Consider the following 20635-nt stretch of genomic DNA (forward strand, 5'->3'; position numbering starts at 1 on the left):
AAAAAATAAATAAATCAATAAATGTGTAAGAGTATTCTTCCCCACTATATGTTTGATTGATGTCTGAGAATATTTTAGACAAAACAGGAAGCCTTTCAATGCATATGCTTTTTTTTAATTTATCCTGTTTCTGCAGCATTGCTGTGTGTCAGCTAAGCCACCCCAGTAAGAGGCCTGTAAGTCCGGACCAACTGACGCTGACAGGCTAAATATAGCACCCGATGACAGTGGTGAAAACTACAAACTACCCCCTGAACCACACTGATGAAGCTATATTTCTTTATACACATTCACACACCACATGTGAAACCTAATTCTGCCAGAATCGACTCACACAATATAATTGAAACCCCTGTAGTGGAAATTGGATTTACCTGGACTCAGCAAAGCAGAAACAAACATCTTTGTGTTACAGGCCTACCGTGCTGCTAAGAGACAACAGAGTGGGTAGACAGACATGCAGTAAGCCATACATTGAAGAATGTATGATTAAATGCAGATTGAATCAGAAATATACAGACATACATTTAAAAGCACACAAGAACAGAAAATGCTTCAACGTATGTGGAGACAGGTGAACCATCAATCACAACAGGAAAGGGTGGGAATTTCAAAGCAATTGATTGAAGAACAGGAGCAAAACAACAGCAGCCTGGGATGCAGGACATGCTGCCTGATCTCTTAGAGTACATCAAATGTTCAAGGCATGAACAGGATGTCCAATTGAAACATCTCTCTTAACTCGAGGAATAACAACTGGTATCAAAGAGATCTGGAATTATAACAAAAACACTCTAGGTATGATTCTCATGTCATGATAACGCTGAATAAAGACTAATTGCACAGAAGTATGTACCATAAATGCACCACCTGAAAAGCAGAGATTACTCCAATTGCTCCTGAAATAACATTTTAGTGTATTTAAAAAAGTGTGTTGGTAAATAGATTTAAATGAAAATCATTAATATTTGTTAATTCATGAAAGGTGCTTAGTTATTTTTGTTTTTCTTGAGAACTTTCTTTTCTTAGCTGTTTATTAAAGAGCAGCAGAACCAGCTAACCAGCTGACATACCTGGTTTATGTGTATCTGCTTAGGTAGAAAATCTGTTGTTGGCTTCCATTATAGTAGTAAAGATTGGTTCTTTAACATCTACATAGGCAGTTTCTGATTTTTTTACGGCCAGAAATATTTCCTCTCAGTCAAACTTGCTAGAATTATTATTTTTTTTATGCCAGCTGACCAGATGAGTGCAAGACAGATGAGGAGGGGGCAAAAGTCTTTATTCTGAGCTCCTTGCAGATAGAAAAACAACTTAAACGCATCCTCTGGCATCTTATAGAATAGAATAGAATAGAATAGAATAGAATAGAATAGAATAGAATAGAATAGAATAGAATAGAATAGAAAATCCCTTCATTTTCCAGCAATGGGGAAATTCTGGTGTTTACAGCAACAAAAATATTATAGAAAAAAATGGTCACACAAATGTGGACCTTAGAAAAGTGTATAAGAATACTTTTTTAAAGGTAATCCCACCTTTCTAATTCACACAGCTCAATCGGCGGGACTTTCAGTCAGTTAACATACCTGCTGTTGAGGGTATTGCATGCCAGTCATCCCCATTTGGCTCCTCCCCTGCATGCTCAATGGATATCGATGTGGAGAAGGTGATGCATATGGCTGGCTTGAGGGGTAGCTCGCACCCCCTGGCTGTTGGGGACTGGAGTATGGATTGTTTGTCATTCCATACATCTGTGAGCGCTTCATAGCCATGAAGTCCATGGCGGGAACCTGTGGAGGGAAAGAAAATGGTTTTCTTTAGATCAGATTTGCCAAAGCATCTCCATTTTCCTTCCTCGGTGTCTCCGGGACTGGATTAAACTCTTATTCTCAAATAAGTGAAGCTCATTCAGCAAACAGAACAAGTCAATTTAGGCCTTAAACATGTACATTAAATCAATTAAATGTCTGGCAGCCAGTTAAATACCCATTATGACAATAATAAGCAATAAAAGGTGACAGATTAAAAAAAATCATGTCAAGATTTGGAACAATTAAAAAATGTCATGCTTCAGCTTGGGATCTGGTAATAAAACAAGAAGTAAGTACAGGCTTTAAGCACATTGCTGGAGCTTAGTTTCTTATAATAAGAAGTGCTTCAAAAAAGGAAAAGAAATTCAAAGGGAAGAAAGAAAGTGTTTCCAGGGCTTTTTTATCCCGTTGTGTAGGACGAATTTTAGGGTTTGTTTGGCGTCTCTGTAAGCCACTGGAAAATTCCTGTATAGTGCATTGGGCTAATGCTAATCCGCCACCAGTAGTTTGTCAGTCTGCAGGGAAGATAAAGTGACATTCCTCTGCCTTTCCTTTCTCCTTTCATGCTCTCTTCCTTTTGTCTCTGAAGTATCTTGAGTGATTTATGACATTTTGCTGTCTCACTGTTTCTCCTCTCTTCTCTCTAACTAACCGCCTTTTCTTCCTACTCCGTCTCCACCCTCCTCTTCTGGTTCCTCTGCTTTTCCCCGACTCAATATCACCCTGTCTACTGTAGAGGAGAAATTGCAGCTGCCTCATATTGCCAGGCTAATATTGAGAAGACATGTCAGGGGAAGGGAGCACTTAATACAGCTGGTTACGAGTAGATGGCCAAGGTGCTCCACTATTTTAAAAGGTTTTGCCTACTGAGCCATGTGCATGGGATAGTATGGGATATCTCTAAAGTAAAAGGAGGATGGAGAAAGAGAGACTAATTTTGAAACGGTTAGAGTGAGGAGAGTGAGAGAGGCTGGAGTGTTCATGAGTGTTCATGAGTGTCTGAAATTATTTCACAGCATGGAGGTGTATGAGCGGGTGCGAGGAGGGTTATCCTGTCACGGTTCACATAATCGGGACTTCAGTAGTTAGATGTGACATTTAATTAGATGCTGGTACACGGTTCTGGTTGAAATCATAAGGTGCTTCTTTCTATTTCAGCCTTATTTCCGTGTGAAGCTATTAATGAAGGAATAATGCGAGGAACTGGTACCAAATCCAGAGCTTGCTTTGCAGCACATTCTGGTTGTTTCCATTTCGAAGATGAAGAGCTGCTGGTAAACATGCAGCACCATCTCTTTTCCTTCATCAGGGTTCAAGTACTTATTGTGCATAAGGTTGGTTTAAAGCATAACTAAACATTAGAACACGAAGCTGAGATGTTAATGACGAGTTAAAATATTTTGAAGAAAAGATTGTGCATGTAGGTCAGTTCATCATACACAACGTTTAAAGTGCTTTATTTAAATCGAAACCAAAAACACCTCCAGCAGGTTTAATCATAAATATTTTCATCTTTTAAATATATGTTCTGCTTCAATTAGGCTTTATTGTTTATGTCTGAGCAATTTTATGAGGTCCAACCAGAGACATTCAAAGCAAACATTTGACCTAAGTTGATTTTCTCTAAACCAGTGATAATTAAGTAATAATTGGGCCTGCTGCTCTTTAGGTCTGAAATCACATAGCAATTCCTAAATGTCATGAATTAGCTTAGTTTGAAGCGAGCATAATCCTTTACCGTACGTTAAAAGATGAATTTTTAAACTAATACATCTGAATTAGTTGAGTTAATAACATCGTAAAAGAGTTATTGTGGGTCAGTCAGTTGTACTCACGCGCCGTCAAAATAGCCTTCTTCAATTGATTTGATGAAAACCTCCAATGATAAATACCATCAGGATTTTTGATGCCACCCTTTAATTTAATAAACTGAACTGAGGATATAACCTATAGCTTTAGTTTCACTAAATAGAGTTGAAAGGTAAACCAAAGATGATTTAAAGAAGAATTTTTAAATTAGTCTGGTGAGGTTATGGGTTGTTAGACAATTAGTACCTTTCTTTTTCTTATAAACGCCTTGCAGAATCATTACATACCCTGGAATTTAAATCTTTGTATAAAACATATGTAGATTAATAGCCGTGAAATGCTCTAATCTCACATGTAACTTTTTATAAGTGTACATCTTTAAGGTGGCTGCCTGGCTGTGGAGCGACTGGTCCTATAGAGCGAGGAGGAGGGAATGGAGGACAATCAATGATATGATTTTCTCTTAAAAAAAAAGAAGATGTAATACATAATCATGAAAAAAGAAAATCTGATTAGAGTTGTAAATGTCACATGTGTAAAAACATTGCAAAAGTTACAGAAATAAAATATCTTTTGTCCAATTATCACTATTAAATCAACGATGTGCGACTTGCTATTCATTTGTGAATTTTTTCACAAGAATAAAATCCCTCTAGTATTTTTAACTTTCGCCATTGGAGACCAGCTAACAAAGCATTAGTTTATGAGCGCTAAAAGCAGTTTGGAGGCAGCATAAAAATAAATGTTTGAATTAAAGAGTGAAGGAGCAGAATAAAACTAATTTGATATAGAAACGCTAAAAAAACAGCCATCTGACAAGACTGCTGGTTATATTAAAGTAAAGCACACAAGAGAATAAAAGCATTATTTCTTGAATAATAATAAAAAAAAACATGTTAACTTTTTACACGAAAGAAAGAAGTCGAAGTAGTCTCTTTTCATATTTGTAAAAGGTCATCGTACTATTCATATTCGCCTGTAAATCTTCAGTTAGACACTAGAGGTAATTGCTAAACAAATATTTTGCTCTACTTTGGGGCTCCCAAAATAGTGCTGGCCTCAAAGTGCTTGAAATAATGTTAAACTAACTGAAAACAAAAGAGGTGATTTATACAGTGGTGAATTGTGTTGACAAACAGATGCTGATCATCTGTTTCTAATGGAGCAAAATGGTATTTTGAATGAGCAAAGGGGAAATCATGACCTGTTCAAACTGTAAAAAACCCCAGGAGGCAGACAGCCAAACACTCTTCAGTTTCCATGGCGCTTTGCAACATGATATGGGAAAAAATAACCCCCCGCTTCCAAACTCCATCCAGTTCACTAGTTCATCTCAAGAGGTCCTTAGTTTGCCAATAAAACGCTGAGCGCAACACAAGTAAATCCCCTCATGCAGCTGCCAAGCATGCACACATGCTTACGAAAAAAGCCATTAAATGCTGCACTTAGGAAGGTACTGAAGAGAAAAAACAAGCAGAGTTTGGGGAGCAGAAGAGTGGATTTAACACAGACATGTTAGAAGCAGAATATTCAGCTCTTACAGTGTGTCTCCCATCTCCACGCCGAGTTCTCAACCACTTTCACAGGGAACTCATAGATATAAGAGTCACAGTAAAGTTATATTTGATATACCGATCCATTTCCCTCAAAAAGAGGAACAGTGAAAAAATCTCATGTCAAGTTCCACTATGTTGGACTTCAGCTTATTGCAGTCATGTTTTCCGAGATATTTCGCTTACACCACTGAGCACACAAAAAACGACAACAGTTCTTGACAAACTGAAACATATTTTTTTCACCTCTTACCTAGAGAGGAATGACAGCTCCTCGCTTTCGAGAAAAAAACTGCGAGTGTGATGCAGAGGGAAGCATGTTTAGAGCCAGGGGGGAACTGCCGATTAAAAAGGGAAACTACACAGAAGTAGTTTTTTGCTTTCATAAAATGTTTTTGTTTTTCACTCTTGTCATCTGGGCATGCCAATCAACGCAGGAGAGAAAGTAAAAAGAGCCGTGGGAGACAATAGTAATTCAGCTGCTAAATTTAAAATTCAATTTATGAACTCCTCTCTATTCTTGTGAGCATTTCTTTTTCCCTCCAATCTTTCTTCCAAAACAAAGCCATTAAAAGAGAACATGGGTGAAATTACAGTTGAGTGAAACCTGCTAAATTGGTTTTCAGAGCTCAATCGACAACAATTTTTTTAATGTTGTGAAAATGATTTTCCTCCCCTCTCCCTTTAATGTGCTAAGTTGTTAATCAGGAGAAAGCAAAATGTTTGACGCAAAACGGGTGGGAAATACGGATTATGAGACACACACTGGGATCAAAGACACATAAAACTATATTGGTAAACGGTTATTATTCCAGTCCTGTTTTAAATGAGGAAATTCCTTGGGGGTGGGAGCGGAGGGGTTGTAAGGTTATTGCTCCTTTTATCAGCTTTGGTGAACAACTTTTTAGTGCAGGCCTAAGATGCATGTTACAGCCAAAATCTTCCCTGTGTTATATTTATTAATGTATTAAAATATTCCTACAAATAAAAAACAAAAGCAATTCATTTAGTTTTGTTCGTGGTAATAAAAAAAAAAAATAAATAAATCAATAAATGTGTAAGAGTATTCTTCCCCACTATATGTTTGATTGATGTCTGAGAATATTTTAGACAAAACAGGAAGCCTTTCAATGCATATGCTTTTTTTTAATTTATCCTGTTTCTGCAGCATTGCTGTGTGTCAGCTAAGCCACCCCAGTAAGAGGCCTGTAAGTCCGGACCAACTGACGCTGACAGGCTAAATATAGCACCCGATGACAGTGGTGAAAACTACAAACTACCCCCTGAACCACACTGATGAAGCTATATTTCTTTATACACATTCACACACCACATGTGAAACCTAATTCTGCCAGAATCGACTCACACAATATAATTGAAACCCCTGTAGTGGAAATTGGATTTACCTGGACTCAGCAAAGCAGAAACAAACATCTTTGTGTTACAGGCCTACCGTGCTGCTAAGAGACAACAGAGTGGGTAGACAGACATGCAGTAAGCCATACATTGAAGAATGTATGATTAAATGCAGATTGAATCAGAAATATACAGACATACATTTAAAAGCACACAAGAACAGAAAATGCTTCAACGTATGTGGAGACAGGTGAACCATCAATCACAACAGGAAAGGGTGGGAATTTCAAAGCAATTGATTGAAGAACAGGAGCAAAACAACAGCAGCCTGGGATGCAGGACATGCTGCCTGATCTCTTAGAGTACATCAAATGTTCAAGGCATGAACAGGATGTCCAATTGAAACATCTCTCTTAACTCGAGGAATAACAACTGGTATCAAAGAGATCTGGAATTATAACAAAAACACTCTAGGTATGATTCTCATGTCATGATAACGCTGAATAAAGACTAATTGCACAGAAGTATGTACCATAAATGCACCACCTGAAAAGCAGAGATTACTCCAATTGCTCCTGAAATAACATTTTAGTGTATTTAAAAAAGTGTGTTGGTAAATAGATTTAAATGAAAATCATTAATATTTGTTAATTCATGAAAGGTGCTTAGTTATTTTTGTTTTTCTTGAGAACTTTCTTTTCTTAGCTGTTTATTAAAGAGCAGCAGAACCAGCTAACCAGCTGACATACCTGGTTTATGTGTATCTGCTTAGGTAGAAAATCTGTTGTTGGCTTCCATTATAGTAGTAAAGATTGGTTCTTTAACATCTACATAGGCAGTTTCTGATTTTTTTACGGCCAGAAATATTTCCTCTCAGTCAAACTTGCTAGAATTATTATTTTTTTTATGCCAGCTGACCAGATGAGTGCAAGACAGATGAGGAGGGGGCAAAAGTCTTTATTCTGAGCTCCTTGCAGATAGAAAAACAACTTAAACGCATCCTCTGGCATCTTATAGAATAGAATAGAATAGAATAGAATAGAATAGAATAGAATAGAATAGAATAGAATAGAATAGAATAGAAAATCCCTTCATTTTCCAGCAATGGGGAAATTCTGGTGTTTACAGCANAAATAAAAGTGCTAGAGGAGTCTGAAAAGTCGCTAAATATAGCTAAGAGCTATGTTGGCAACACTGCTCTTCCGCGTTCCGATGGCATTTTAGTGAAAGGATTTTTATCAAAAATATAATTAATGTGCACAAATAAGGAATAGCTGTATGAACTATACATGTAAACAGAGTTTTAAGGGCCCCCCCCGACCTTGGGGCCCTAGGCAACTGCCTAGTATTGCCTAATGGTAAATCCCCCCCCACTGTATAGTTAAAATTCCAAAGATACATTTTCTTCACGCCAACATATGTATTGATCGTTAAATGGACCTTCACTACTCTAAAACTGAATAATTCAATGGTAGGATGATAAAGGAAAATTTGTTGTTATTGTCAGCAAAATGTTAAGCAATATTATTTCAATTAATGATTTTCCTGACATTGCACAATCCTGCTACACTTATAAAGATAAGACTTTATTAGTTTAAACTGACAAGCAGGGTAACAGGGGTATGACTCAGAGAAGCAGTCAAAGGGCCTATAGTCACTCTGGAGGAGCTGCAGAGATTTAAAGCTCAGTAAGAAGAATCTTTGAGGCTGATTTATACTCAGAAACCATCTAGACCCACAGCTAGTTCATGATTGTCCCTCTTGCGATGTGGCATAAATCAAAAATATCTGCAGTAGGTTCACTGCGACACACTGCCACAGGAGGATAACCAGCCCATTAGAGAGGACAACTCCTAGTTTTCCTCCATCCTAAAGCTTTATGCTGCTGAATATTTGACCCATAGCTGCAATAGAATGGTTTAGATCAAAGCATATCTATGTACTGGAAGGGTCCAAGAAAGTTCAGAACTACATTTAATTAAAACTCTGAGGGAGAACTGGAAAAAGATAACAAAAAATGCTCTCCATCCAATTTTGTCTGAGCGTGAGATATTTGAAGCAAACTGAACAAATATTTCAGCCACAAGATGTTTAAAAGTGCCAAAAACTATTGGATGAGTGTTTATACAAATGTGCTGCTCTTTAGATCTTAATTTGTGAAAAAGCCACACAAAAAAAAAAATAAAGCAATCATTAGTTCTTTCCCTTTTCCTCCTGAAAACCTTTTAGGTTAAGGAAATGCTGAAACACTCGTACTGTATAATTTTGCAAGGCACTGTTCGGATTGTAAAAGTAAGTCTCAGTTTTGAGCAATCCATTTTCTACAGCGAAATAAAAAGCATAGACTCACTAACATATCCACAGATGAATAGTGGGCTAAAAAACTCTGCCTTCAGGGCTGAAGTTTCACCACATAGGTTTTCTGTTTCTTTGGAAAAAAACTGAACAGCTCGGCTGTGTCTATACAAACAATGATGCAATAAAAGATGTTCCTTCATATGTTCTTTATAGGCTACAAGCAGCTTTATTGAGAAAGAGCTACTTCTGAAATTGGCTGAACCCCAAAAGAGCAATTCAGCAAACTATTTTGATCTTTTATTTCACCAGGTGGTTTAACTCTGACTGCTACAAGATTTTTTCCTCTCTGTCGGCTGGGTGATCATTTCTGAAATGAGATTCAAGGAAAGTTATTTTAAATAATAATGTAAAAATATCTCAAAACGGCATTTTAGCCTTCCACTTTCTGCAAAAGGGCATTTGAGCCTTTTTGTTACTTTATAGTGATATGAAGTCATAAAAAGTGAAACAAATCCATCTTTTGGCACTAAATGATCTCTGCAGACTCCCAGGAGTTTTGTGAAATAAAGAGAAGGCACAACATTTCCCTTAAAATAAAATTATTTATTTTTTCTGGACACTGGTCAGAATTTAATATATACCGGTATGTATTCGTACTTTATTTCCTCTTCTTTATCAATCAAAACCTGAATGGTGCCTAAATAGAGCTCCAGACTGGATCAGAATGCAGCGGATCCCACAATAAAATCGTTTAGTATGTGTGCATGTTAGAAGAAACAAATACAGATAATTATTGTCAACAGACCCTTTTTATCCTCTCTGCTGCACTTGTCCCTGGAGACTCTAGTGCTGTAGCCAGAGTCTGTAGGGAGAAATAGCACAGTCTTCCCTTTCCAAACTGCAAGGTCTTCTGATACTCCAGCCTCTACTACCAATCTGCAGCGTTCAGAAGTAAAACCCCATGCTATTGACAAATAAATATGAAATATAAAAACAGGAGATTAAGATAAAGGAGGTGGCAGAGGAAGGTTTAGCAAGATGTGGAGACACTGCAGCATACAGATCGGCCTCCAAACTAATGTGTGCAAATTCCCTCGCTCCTGCTGACTAAGATTAGAAAAATTAATTTCATGGATGCAGAGACAATACCGATGTCATCAAGCAGAGAGCAGAGAAGCTACGCACTGTTAACTCCTCCCTGCCCAGCCTCTGTGAGGAATAGATCCCTTATTAGTGTTGGTTCATCACTTCATTCTGCTGTCAAAAATCCACAAACTAAATACTCAATACCAACAAGAAAACATACATCTTAGCTTTTGCAGACCTGTCACATAAATCTATATAACCCTGTGAAAATAGAAGACTTTCTGTGTGCATGTTGACATCCCTATGTGTCTGCTTTATTTCCAAGTGCAGCAAACTCTGTAAATTATGTCTTGGAACTGAATCCGATCCCTCATCTCAGCACGAATGCCTTGTTAGTAAAGGACTCATAAGGAATGACAGTGTGAAGAGTAGCGGCGATCCGCGGGGAGACAGAAAGAGCCAAATTACATCTCTTCAGCCCAACATGCCTAGATGACACGGGCAGCAAGGCATGACAAGTGGCTGGCATTGGGAAGATAGATGCAGAAAAGGCAGGTGAATTGTTTACATACGCTGTGCATGATTTCCAATGAGGCTGTGAGCTGAGAGAGGAAAATGCAGACAAAGAGAAGCCAGATAAGGTGTTATTGTTAGGCAGTCTTTTGTGTTTGGCGCAAAGCTTCATAATTGCTCTGTCTCTCCAGCGTCGTCCTTCGGAGCTGCTGATCGCCGTGCCCTCTGTGTTTGACACTGATACTTACACATCAATCAAAACACGCGCTGCGAAAATCATCGAGCTGCAACCCCCCCAGCCGCTTGCATCGGTTACCGGGTGTTCGGTTCGTCACGGGCCAAACAAAGACGTCATTAACGGGAGCGAGGAGGAGGGAATGGAGGAGAAGGAAGGATAGAAGAGGAAGAGAGGGAAAAGGGTGGAGGAGGGAACGAGAGGCTGCTTCATCTGTCTCAAGTGAGATTGGGGTCACAGGGTCGCCGGAGCCCTTTTCCTTTGCTGAAACTGAGAGCTAAAGAGGCGCCCGGGCGAGGAAGAAGTAAAACAAAAAAGAAATGGAAAAAACTCTGAAAACGAGATGTGGATGACACGCCTGCGACACGCCATTAGAGAATAAAAACAAATAAAATGCAATCGTGTGCAAACAGTTGAGGAAGCACGTGTGAAAGGAGCCACATTGTGAATTTGGCAGTCAAATCTCCTGTCTGGATGCAGTTTTCCCAGATGGAATTCATTCAGAATTCCACTGAAGGAAGGAGTGGACGAAAATACATAAACAATGCATTAAATCTAAGTAGACCGCAAAGCTCTGATGTTTTACTTGTTTATTTAGAAATGAAAATGCAAAATCCTTAAACACGAATTGTTCCTGTACTTTTTTAAACTATATGTGATTTTTTTTTTTTTTATCTCTGGGAGGACTTGGTTCGATGAGGAAATTTAGATTGAAAGCAGCACTTTAAGAGTAAAAATCCCCCAAAACTAATAACCATCTGAGAGCAGTGGAACGAGGAAAACATCCACTCCGAATACCTCAGCTGAGGAACCTAAAAAAAATTGCTGTTAGACAGCTGGGGGAGACAAAAAAAAGAAAGAAAAGGTTGGGGGGTATAACAATTATATAATAACAATAACGCCAAAAACCACAAAGAGCAAGAGAGGCTGTTGCCTTTTTTCATGTATTATTGTTCTTAAATAAAAAAAGGAAAATATCTTTTTGTTCCAGTTTGATTAATTTAGAAACCACCACTTAATCTGCTTTAAAATGCCACAAGATTAAATGTATATCCAGATAATCAAATCAATCATTTATATACAGTCATGCATGGTTATGCGTGTAATAAAATACAGTTTAGATTGGCTATTAATAAAAGTTCTCTGTAAAAGTAACGTATCTATTATTCATACATTATTATCTTTATTGAATATTAAGTAAAATACATTGATTTTACCCACTTCACTTGTCCTATTGCCAGGAGGAAATTCCTTATATTAAAAATAAATACAGGATTTCTCCTAAAAATTTATGAAATGAGAAAAATTACATTTTTACATAACTGCAAACAATTTTCTGTGTACATGTTTATGAGTAGCTACCAACACTGCTCAGTTTAAGTAAAAAAAAATACTAAATAATCGCTAAACAGCAAGACCAACAGAAATGATACTAAAAGGTCCTGAGGGGCCGCTGCCTGTCATCCATTAGTCTTCCTTTAAGAACAAAGCTTAACGAGCTCCTAGGGCAGAGAGGCTGCCCACTGAAGAAGGAGCAGCTGCACAAATTCTGAACATGGGAGGATGTAAAGCAAATAGCAAACCTCCCCCGTCTTTGTTTGGCTTTCGTCTTGATTTCATTTGGCAATCATGAGAAACATTGCAGCAATTCCAGATTAGCCGGAAAAGGGAAGTTGTCAAATGATTTTATTCCTGTCATGCAGTAGCAGAGTTTTCCCACGAATCCATGGATTTGCATGAACTGTTTTTCATTTTGGAGCACTGCCCAGTCCCTCTGGGTGTAACCATCTATATTTCTCATGCTAGTGATCCATCACTTTAAAAACACAAACAACATTCATCCTGACCTTCCTCCTCAGGCTTATATTAGATACTCATTAATAGTCACCTGAAACAATTTGAACCTGATTGATTTCATTATCGGACTCAGCATGACACTCAAGGCTCCCCTGCCTCTGATAGCTCAGCTGGAAATTTACAAAGTTAATTAAAAAAAAAATGAATTTCATATAAGTTTTCCTGCTCTGCTCAACTGGCGTAAAGAGACGCAGAGGGCGTCCTCTTGAAGCGCAGCAGCAGAGATGTTGAGCACGAATGGGAAACACAGCGGGTTAGAGGTTTGAACATTGTGATTGTGTGTTAGTGTGTAGCTATTACAGACAAGGTAATAGCCTGCAAAGGTAGACTTGTTTCCTCTACTAACCCTCACATACCAGTATCGCTTCACCTTCTAACCTTCCTGCAGATTCTCAAGCACACACTCCCAATCTTGTTTTTTTCCCCACGGTTCCATAAAACGGTCAAGCCAGCAGCAGATGTGGCCTTAATCTTCTCCTGTAATGAATGTGTCTCCTTGCCCTCGATACCTGCTGTGAAGGCCTCTCTAGAATTGGTCTTCTGGACTGAGGTTATGGGCCCTGGAAATAAGCTTTTCTTCTCCCCCCCATCAGCAGCCCCCCTTCAGGTCACCCTCTGGGAGGCCCTGGGCTCCAGGATCCCAGGCCAAGCCTCCCATCTCCTAGGCCGTGACTGGGAATCAATCACCGAAGTTGGATAGAATCATGGGGTGGGGTTGAGGGGTCCGATCAATGAGAGGCTCCAGGCCTGCGGTAGCCTTGATGCACGGCCTGGCTGCACATGCACACCTCTAACTCAAAGGGAACTCAACAATTTACTCCTATTATTACCAAGCCCCAGGGTAGCTATGTTTACGGTGGATCATATGAATAACACCACTGGGAAACTGCAGTAATTTATTATATTTCAGCACCATCATATATAAAATGTAAATAAATACCATGTAACCAGTTGTTATAAATGAAATGAGCATTTATTGGACGCATTAGTTTACACTAGAAATGAAACCAAAAACAGAACTATTGTATTTTTATCAGATATATACTTTGTCGGCTGTTTTCATCCATCTCATCTATTTATTAAATACCAAATTTGCAGAGCTGCAAAAAGAAATCAGCTGGTGAGAAGAAACATACAGCCGTAAGGTTGACCTGGGAAGCAGACAGCTCAAAAATAAAAAAATGCAAAAAACCGTCAGGTTGGGTTGGCAGCACTCTTAAGTATGAATGCTCTGAATGAAGAATAAAAAGTAACTATTATAGTACATTTAAGTTTAGAACAATTTAAAAGAAAGCTGTAAAAAGAAGGAGAAGATGTGTAAAAGGAAACTGAAATGTAAAGACAGGTCTACACCTGTGTTTGGTAGAGGCACTAAAAGCGTGAGGAAAAGTAGATAACAGGAAGGCTGAGCTAAGCACAGAAAAGTGACCATATTTTATTCTATTAGGTTTCAGCTTTTCTATGAATCATGCTCAGTTTGGAGATGTTGGAAATATCAGAGCAATAGGAACCATAATATTTTTCATAAGAATGCACAATGAGGCTGCTGTTCTAATGCTGCTACCAACTATTAATTGTTTACACAAAATTTAGAATTTCAACATTTTAGCTATAAATGTTTATTTATTTATTTTTTTTGTTTGTTATAAAACAGTAAAACCCTGTTTCAAAAAAATTTATTTGATTTTTTCATATTCAGAAATGCTGGAGGTTTATTCACACCTAAAGCACCAAAAACACCAAAACACAACCCACACAGACTGGATTCCTAACAAAATCCATGGACAAAGAAAGGAATTTACATGTCATCCCGTTATGCAGAGGTGCGTTCAGGAGCACAGCAATGCAAAGCGATGCAACAGACATGCTTCTAGAGATGCAAGTGGCATGACTATGGCAGCAAGAGAGCACTTGCAGTGAATGGGCTTCTACAGTTAAGAAGTGTGAATGAGAGAAACAGAGACAAAGCATTTTTAATCAAAATGGAAGATAGAATAAATATGTTGATATAGAATAAGGTAAGTAATGCTCTTAAGAGTTGTGGCTTTTAAACAAGCTATTGTAATTTAGTCCTTAAAAAGACTCTTTCCTCTTCTTTTTGTAGCTCCAGAGCTGCCCTGGCCTTCCACTGCCTCTGCCCAGCTGAGATGCTCTCTGTCTGACATTTTCCTGTCATACTGTCCTATGGCTGGGCGATATGGCTTAAATAACTCATCTTTGATTTCTTCTGACTAAATCTTATTGGTCTTTGTTTCTCTGTTAAATTTCAAGACGAAAGAAAAGGCAAATTATATAGATTACATCCAAAGACCTAATTTCTATGTCAATCCTCCCCTCTGGGAGGTGACATCATTGAAAAGACTATGAAATGTAAGTTTTTTTAATCAATTATGTTTCACAACAAACAATGCAAATAAATAATAGTTGATCAACTATGCTTTTAAGAACAAAAAGTGATGATTTGATGTCACTCTGAGCTGTGAAAACAAAATAATTACATTAGTGGGAAAAAAATTCATCCATCCATCTATCCATTTTCCATCACGCTTATCTCCCACTGTCTACGGTCGAGAGGCGGGGTACACCCAGGACAGGTCGCCACTCCATCGCAGGGCACAGAGACAAACGGGACAAACAACCATTCACGCACACACTCACACCTAAGGGGATTTTAGAGAAGCCAATTAACCTAACAGTCATCTTTTTGGACTGTGGGAGGAAGCCGGAGTACCCGGAGAGAACCCACACATGCTCAAGGAGAACATGCAAACTCCATGCAGAAAGACCCCGGGCCGGGAATCATCTTCTTGCTGCACCAAATGTATTCTTTATAAACAGAAACTTTAATTAATTGATTTTATGGATAAGCTTTCCAGCCCTACGCTGTCCTCCCTGTCGGCCACCTCTGCTCCGTTTGCAGGGCTACTTGCTGTGACCTCCACCACGACTCCTTCCCAAAAATCCAAGCATGTTCCTACTAATGCGACATATCGCAGTAAAGCCAAAGTGTTTTTTTTATTAGTCATCCCCACAATGCTAAATGCTAATTGCTAACATAGGATGCAAAAAGGATATTTAAAATATCATCTCTATAATGCTTTGCCTGTGTTTTAAAATAGAAATCAAATCCGACTTCAATGTGGATCTTATTTAACTCACACTGTGTGACATCAACTCTAATGTAACGACTTACCACTTATGATAAGAAAGAAAGCAAAACAAACCACATTAATTTAAACGTTGTTCTAATATGCTAATTATTTAAAAGAAATTAGCAAACAGAAGTAGAGGTAAAACATCTACTATAAAATTCTGAGTTGTTTATATGTCAATTGTTTCAGGATTGTTTAAATGTCATTTCCCTGAGATAAATGTGATACTTCCAGTAAGTCAAAAACTGTGAGGTATGGGGGGTTACCTGTAGCTTAAAGTACAAAAACAAATGTCTGTGTGTGAATAAACATGAAATTACACACAGATTTGGTAGTCTGACAAACTGTAAATGCGCAGCATGTCTGTGAACGTCTGCCAGTATGAGTAAAACATGCATTGTGTGTTTGTGCGAGATCAGTGTGAACCATCTGTGTCCAGATGTTGCGTAGAGAGCAGGCTGCACGGACAGCCAGACAGTTGGCAGGCCTTCTGACAGGCCTGTGTTCTTTATTGATAGAAGGATCACAGAGACAGAAGAGTCAGTCGTGCTTAGCTGGACCACAATATTGTCCTCTCTGCTGTTATTCATCTCTGCCAGCCCGGGAGAAAATGGGATGTTCTGAGCCAAGTCTCTAGCTGTCAGATCTGGGCCAAATAAAGAGCTGAGCAGGTTTCAAACATTTGGAAAACAGCTAAAGGAACGTTTGATTTGTCATCCAGATGCAGGCAGATTCTCATATGTAATTTCTTACAAAGCAGTTTCAAAACAAAGGAACCTCAAGTGCAGAGCCAAGTTCACTGAGGCGAGCGACAAGGGCCAACATGCTGGAGTGGTCAAACTAGTTTGGAGTACTTTGAAAAGTCCCACTGTTCCGGAACTTTCTACATATAATTCCTACACAAAAGGTTTCGTCTGTGCTTTTATACAAAAACAAATATATTGATAGTTTGGATAATATCTAAAAAATGAAAATAAAAATAAAATAAAAAACCAAGAACATCAGTGCACAACACCTTTTATCTTTTTTTAAACTTTTATAAAAGACATCTGTGGAGTGTTTTGCTTCTACCGCTGCCAAGCTGTCTCCTGACCCTGCATCTTGTATCATCTTTTTAACAGACTCCATCCAGGGTTATGGAGCTGGGCCGACATTTATAGAGCGTAGAAGCTTTGATCCAGCAAGTTCTATTGCCTTTAGCTTTGCAGGGGTCAGTCAAGAGCAGCAATGTGGGGAGAAGTGTGATTGAAATCATGTTGTGCAGCTTGGTTTAAGATAAGTCTCAGTTACAAGGATTGACTTGATGTTTGTTTCTATTAAAGCTACCAGAGGTGCATCTTATGTTAATTAATACAACTTTACCCTCATAATTAAAGCAAAGCAATGAATAGCTTTTCAAAGTAGGATTTTACAAAAGTTTTTAAAAGCATTCTGGATATAATTATGACAATTCTTCTTTGGGTATTTATAATAGGATGCCATTATATTATGTGGGTGACATAATAAGAGACAAACAAATGATCAGCTGGGGTTAGTAAGCACTTTTTAAAGATGAATATAAAAAAATAAAAAAATTAAAAAAAGAGATGTGTAAATCTGGATCCATGATATCAAAAGGGGGTCAGAAAATCAAGCAGATCAGTCGGTATTAGTCAAGTGCTTTGAAGGATAAAAATAATTAAAAACATGCAGGACAAAAAAGAAAACAATAACAGATGTTGCAAAGTACAAAGTATTAAAAAGCATGCTTCCAAAACAAAGGGGACATTTGAAAAAAACTATAAGTAATACACTAGGGCTGAAACAATTAATCGGATTAATCGATTGCTTAAATAATCATCAACTTATGTAGTAAGCGATTAATCATTAATTGGAGTATAAAGACTCTGAAACATGCCTCTAGCTGACAGAGCAACCCACTTAGAGCAATGATTATACCAGAATTTTTTTTTTTTAAATGTCCAGTAATATGCTTTACCCCGAACTCCTAAAGTGGAAAAATTTAGTTTCACTTGGTTTAATTCTGCAAAAAATCTTCTTTAAGGATCCTTTTGCAATCTGATTAAATAATCAGTTATTCAAAAAAATAATCGACAAATTAAAGGTATAGTGAAGGATGATCTTTTTCCAGGTGGATTATCCAAATAATGGTCCTCCTAATTGTCAATCATTCTGGCTGTCCTACGTGCTCGTCCCCATTTTCACTTATCGGAGGATGAGTCTGACTTAGTGGAAAAATTTCAAATTTTCTTTTGGAAAGTAAGCTTGTATGTTGCAAACAGCAACTTTTAAACTATGTCTGTGGAAGGTTCTATATAAATAAACATTAGTTACTTACTATACCTTTAATCAATTAGCAAAATAATAGTTAATTGCAGCCAAACAATACACTGATCACCTGAATTTGGTAAATACCTTTAAAGGAGGTATTTAAATAAAAACAGGTACACTGCCAAAAATGTATAAAAAATGAGTAAAAATATCTTAAATTGGGTGTTATTACTCTTAATTTGAGGAGGTAAATAAGATGGTATGCCAATGGAAGGTTTTTTACTCTTAAAATAAGATAATTAGATATTATGCATTTGAAATAAGACAATGCAATTGTTCTTTCTTATTTTAAATGTAAATTGTCTTATTCCATCGGCAAAGTGTCTCACTTACCTCCTTAATTCAAGAAAAAATGCACTTATTTTAAGAAAAAAAATGACTTATTGAGATTAAATTTTTCTGCTGTGTAAAAAAATAAATAAATAACAGGACACCCCAAAAAAAAAGTAGTTAAGTCGCTTTCTGCCTTGTGTGATCTCTTTAGTTGTTTTTATGTTAATACGTCTGTTTTCATCAAGGGTAAATTTGACCTTAACTTAATTATAATTTGCAACGAAACATCAAAACAAACAGAAAACTTGCAATGCTGCGTTGCTCAAACAACATCTAGAGACTGACTGATTTTATAGACAAGTCATACTTGTAGCTTTAAGGCTATGCTGAAAGAAAGTGCACAAGATAGAATCCAAAATGTGAGTAAGAGTAAAACAAAGCAGTAAATCTAAGGAGGCCAAACCCAAAATGTTATCAGCCATAATAATAGCTCTCATTTCTGCCATCTCTTTTTCATCAAACACCACTTTCCCATATACAAATTATTCATGCCAACAGCTAGATGTATTCATACCATCCTGTTTACTTTATTATCACACTTTTATTCAGCTTTTTTTCTCCACATATTTGTTTACAAGAAGAAAAGCCTACTCTGACAGAATTATCCCCTCTTCACAACAAAAAATAAATCACAGAGCTTGCACACACATCATTCAAACACAAAGAGCGCGGCTAAATTATAGATGGCCCCTCTCTCCCCAAATATGCATTTCATTAGCATTTCCTTTGCCTGTTGTTTTCCCTTTTTTTCTTGAATGCCTGCACACGTTACCCTGTGTGTGTGTGAGTGTGACAGCAGAATGAGAGCAGACTTGAAGGGAAGCAGGACGTGTCCTCTTTGCCAAGGCTAATTTAGGATTCAATTACAATACCTTTTAGAAAGCGTCGACTTCACAATTAATTATTTTAAAATTAGCCTGACACTAATGGGCTGGCCACTGATGCCAGCTAGAGTGAAACTGGACATTTAAAGTAAAGTATGTTTACATAGCTTACAGTCTTTCTTCTTCTCTCCAAACTTCTATTCTTAGAAGAAGAAATGAATCTTCTATGCTCTCTGCAAGCCTTGGTCCTTCCTTTGTTCTGACCTCTCTTTTCAGTCTGTTCAACCATCCCTTTTGTTTCCTTCTGATGCACTCTGATTGCCTCTCTGATATTGCCCCTTGTCTTGCAACTGATCTAGACTGTTTTTTAAAAGTCACCAGGGCTTTCTACCACTTCTTCCTGCAGCTCCACCAGAAATGAAGGCCAATGAGTCCTGCACAAATGTCCGGGCACTCAAACAAATGCACCATGGCTGCCTGTTGTAAGCCAACAAACTCCTCTTGCTCCCTCTATCCCATGTGATTGGAGCCAAGTAAAGCATTCTAACTCCCACTTTGTCTCCAATGCTTCTGTGGCTGATTTTCCTCCCACCAGCACCCCCAACCGACCCTGTATTTTTTTTCTTCCTGTTGCAAAAATAAATGTCATCATCCATCCCTTTTTCTCCCCCTGCCACTACTCCCACCATCCCCTTTAGGCAAAACCCAGCAGAGCCCCCCCTTCTCTCCTCCCATTCTGTTTATTTAAATATTTGATATGCAAGCAGTCTTGAAAGAAATGTCAGAGGAGGAAAAGGAAATGAATATGAAGGATGTGGGGAACAAGGCCATTACTGGTAATGATTTCTATTATATACACTGCCCTCAAAGCATTATATCCCACCCCCCCCCACACACACACACACACGTACGCACACACACCCACACATAAACACTACTATACAGCTACGAGCAATGATAGAGAAATATAGACATAGCAGCATGTAAAAAAGGCCTTTACAGGCATGCAGGTAGGGACAGCTCCACAAACACGACAAGACACTTGTTCAGCTAGTAGTATGGAAAATAGTCCCTTCCATGCACAATTTACTTCTTATACATTGTATACTCCTCCAGACATCCATTTACCAGGCATGGCAATTTCAGTGGATTTGAAGCACTTTGCCAAATACTTAGAAAAAATATCTTACAAATGCTTTCTTTCTGTGTGAAAGTGTTTCTGTGTGTTCCCAGGTAAATTGAATATTACTTTAGTGAAGTGCAAGAATTTTTCCATGCAGCTTCACAACTCAGACAATTTGGAAGGGGTTGTGCCGTCTTGTAGAGAGGCACTGAAGAAGAGCTGTCTTGTCAGATGTGGCAATGATATGGGCAGCACCCAGGAAATTTCTCAGTAAAGACACTTGTCTTTTGTCCAGGTTGCACTGAATTATATATATATATATATATATATATATATATATATATATATATA

The 20635-nt window shown here is 37.9% G+C and overlaps 1 protein-coding gene across 1 annotated transcript in view; it reads right to left on the reverse strand.

The window, feature by feature from the left end:
* LOC107098665 (AT-rich interactive domain-containing protein 1A-like) overlaps nucleotides 1-20635 on the reverse strand; it is an 87739-nt gene that overhangs the window by 52305 nt on the left and 14799 nt on the right. Inside the window, exon 2 of the mRNA XM_015396447.1 lies at nucleotides 1590-1793. Coding sequence (XP_015251933.1) covers nucleotides 1590-1793 — 204 coding nt within the window. The remainder of the gene's footprint in view (nucleotides 1-1589; nucleotides 1794-20635) is intronic.

Source organism: Cyprinodon variegatus, unplaced genomic scaffold (assembly GCF_000732505.1).
Source record: "Cyprinodon variegatus isolate N-32 unplaced genomic scaffold, C_variegatus-1.0 Scaffold27, whole genome shotgun sequence".
NCBI classification, from domain to species: domain Eukaryota; kingdom Metazoa; phylum Chordata; class Actinopteri; order Cyprinodontiformes; family Cyprinodontidae; genus Cyprinodon; species Cyprinodon variegatus.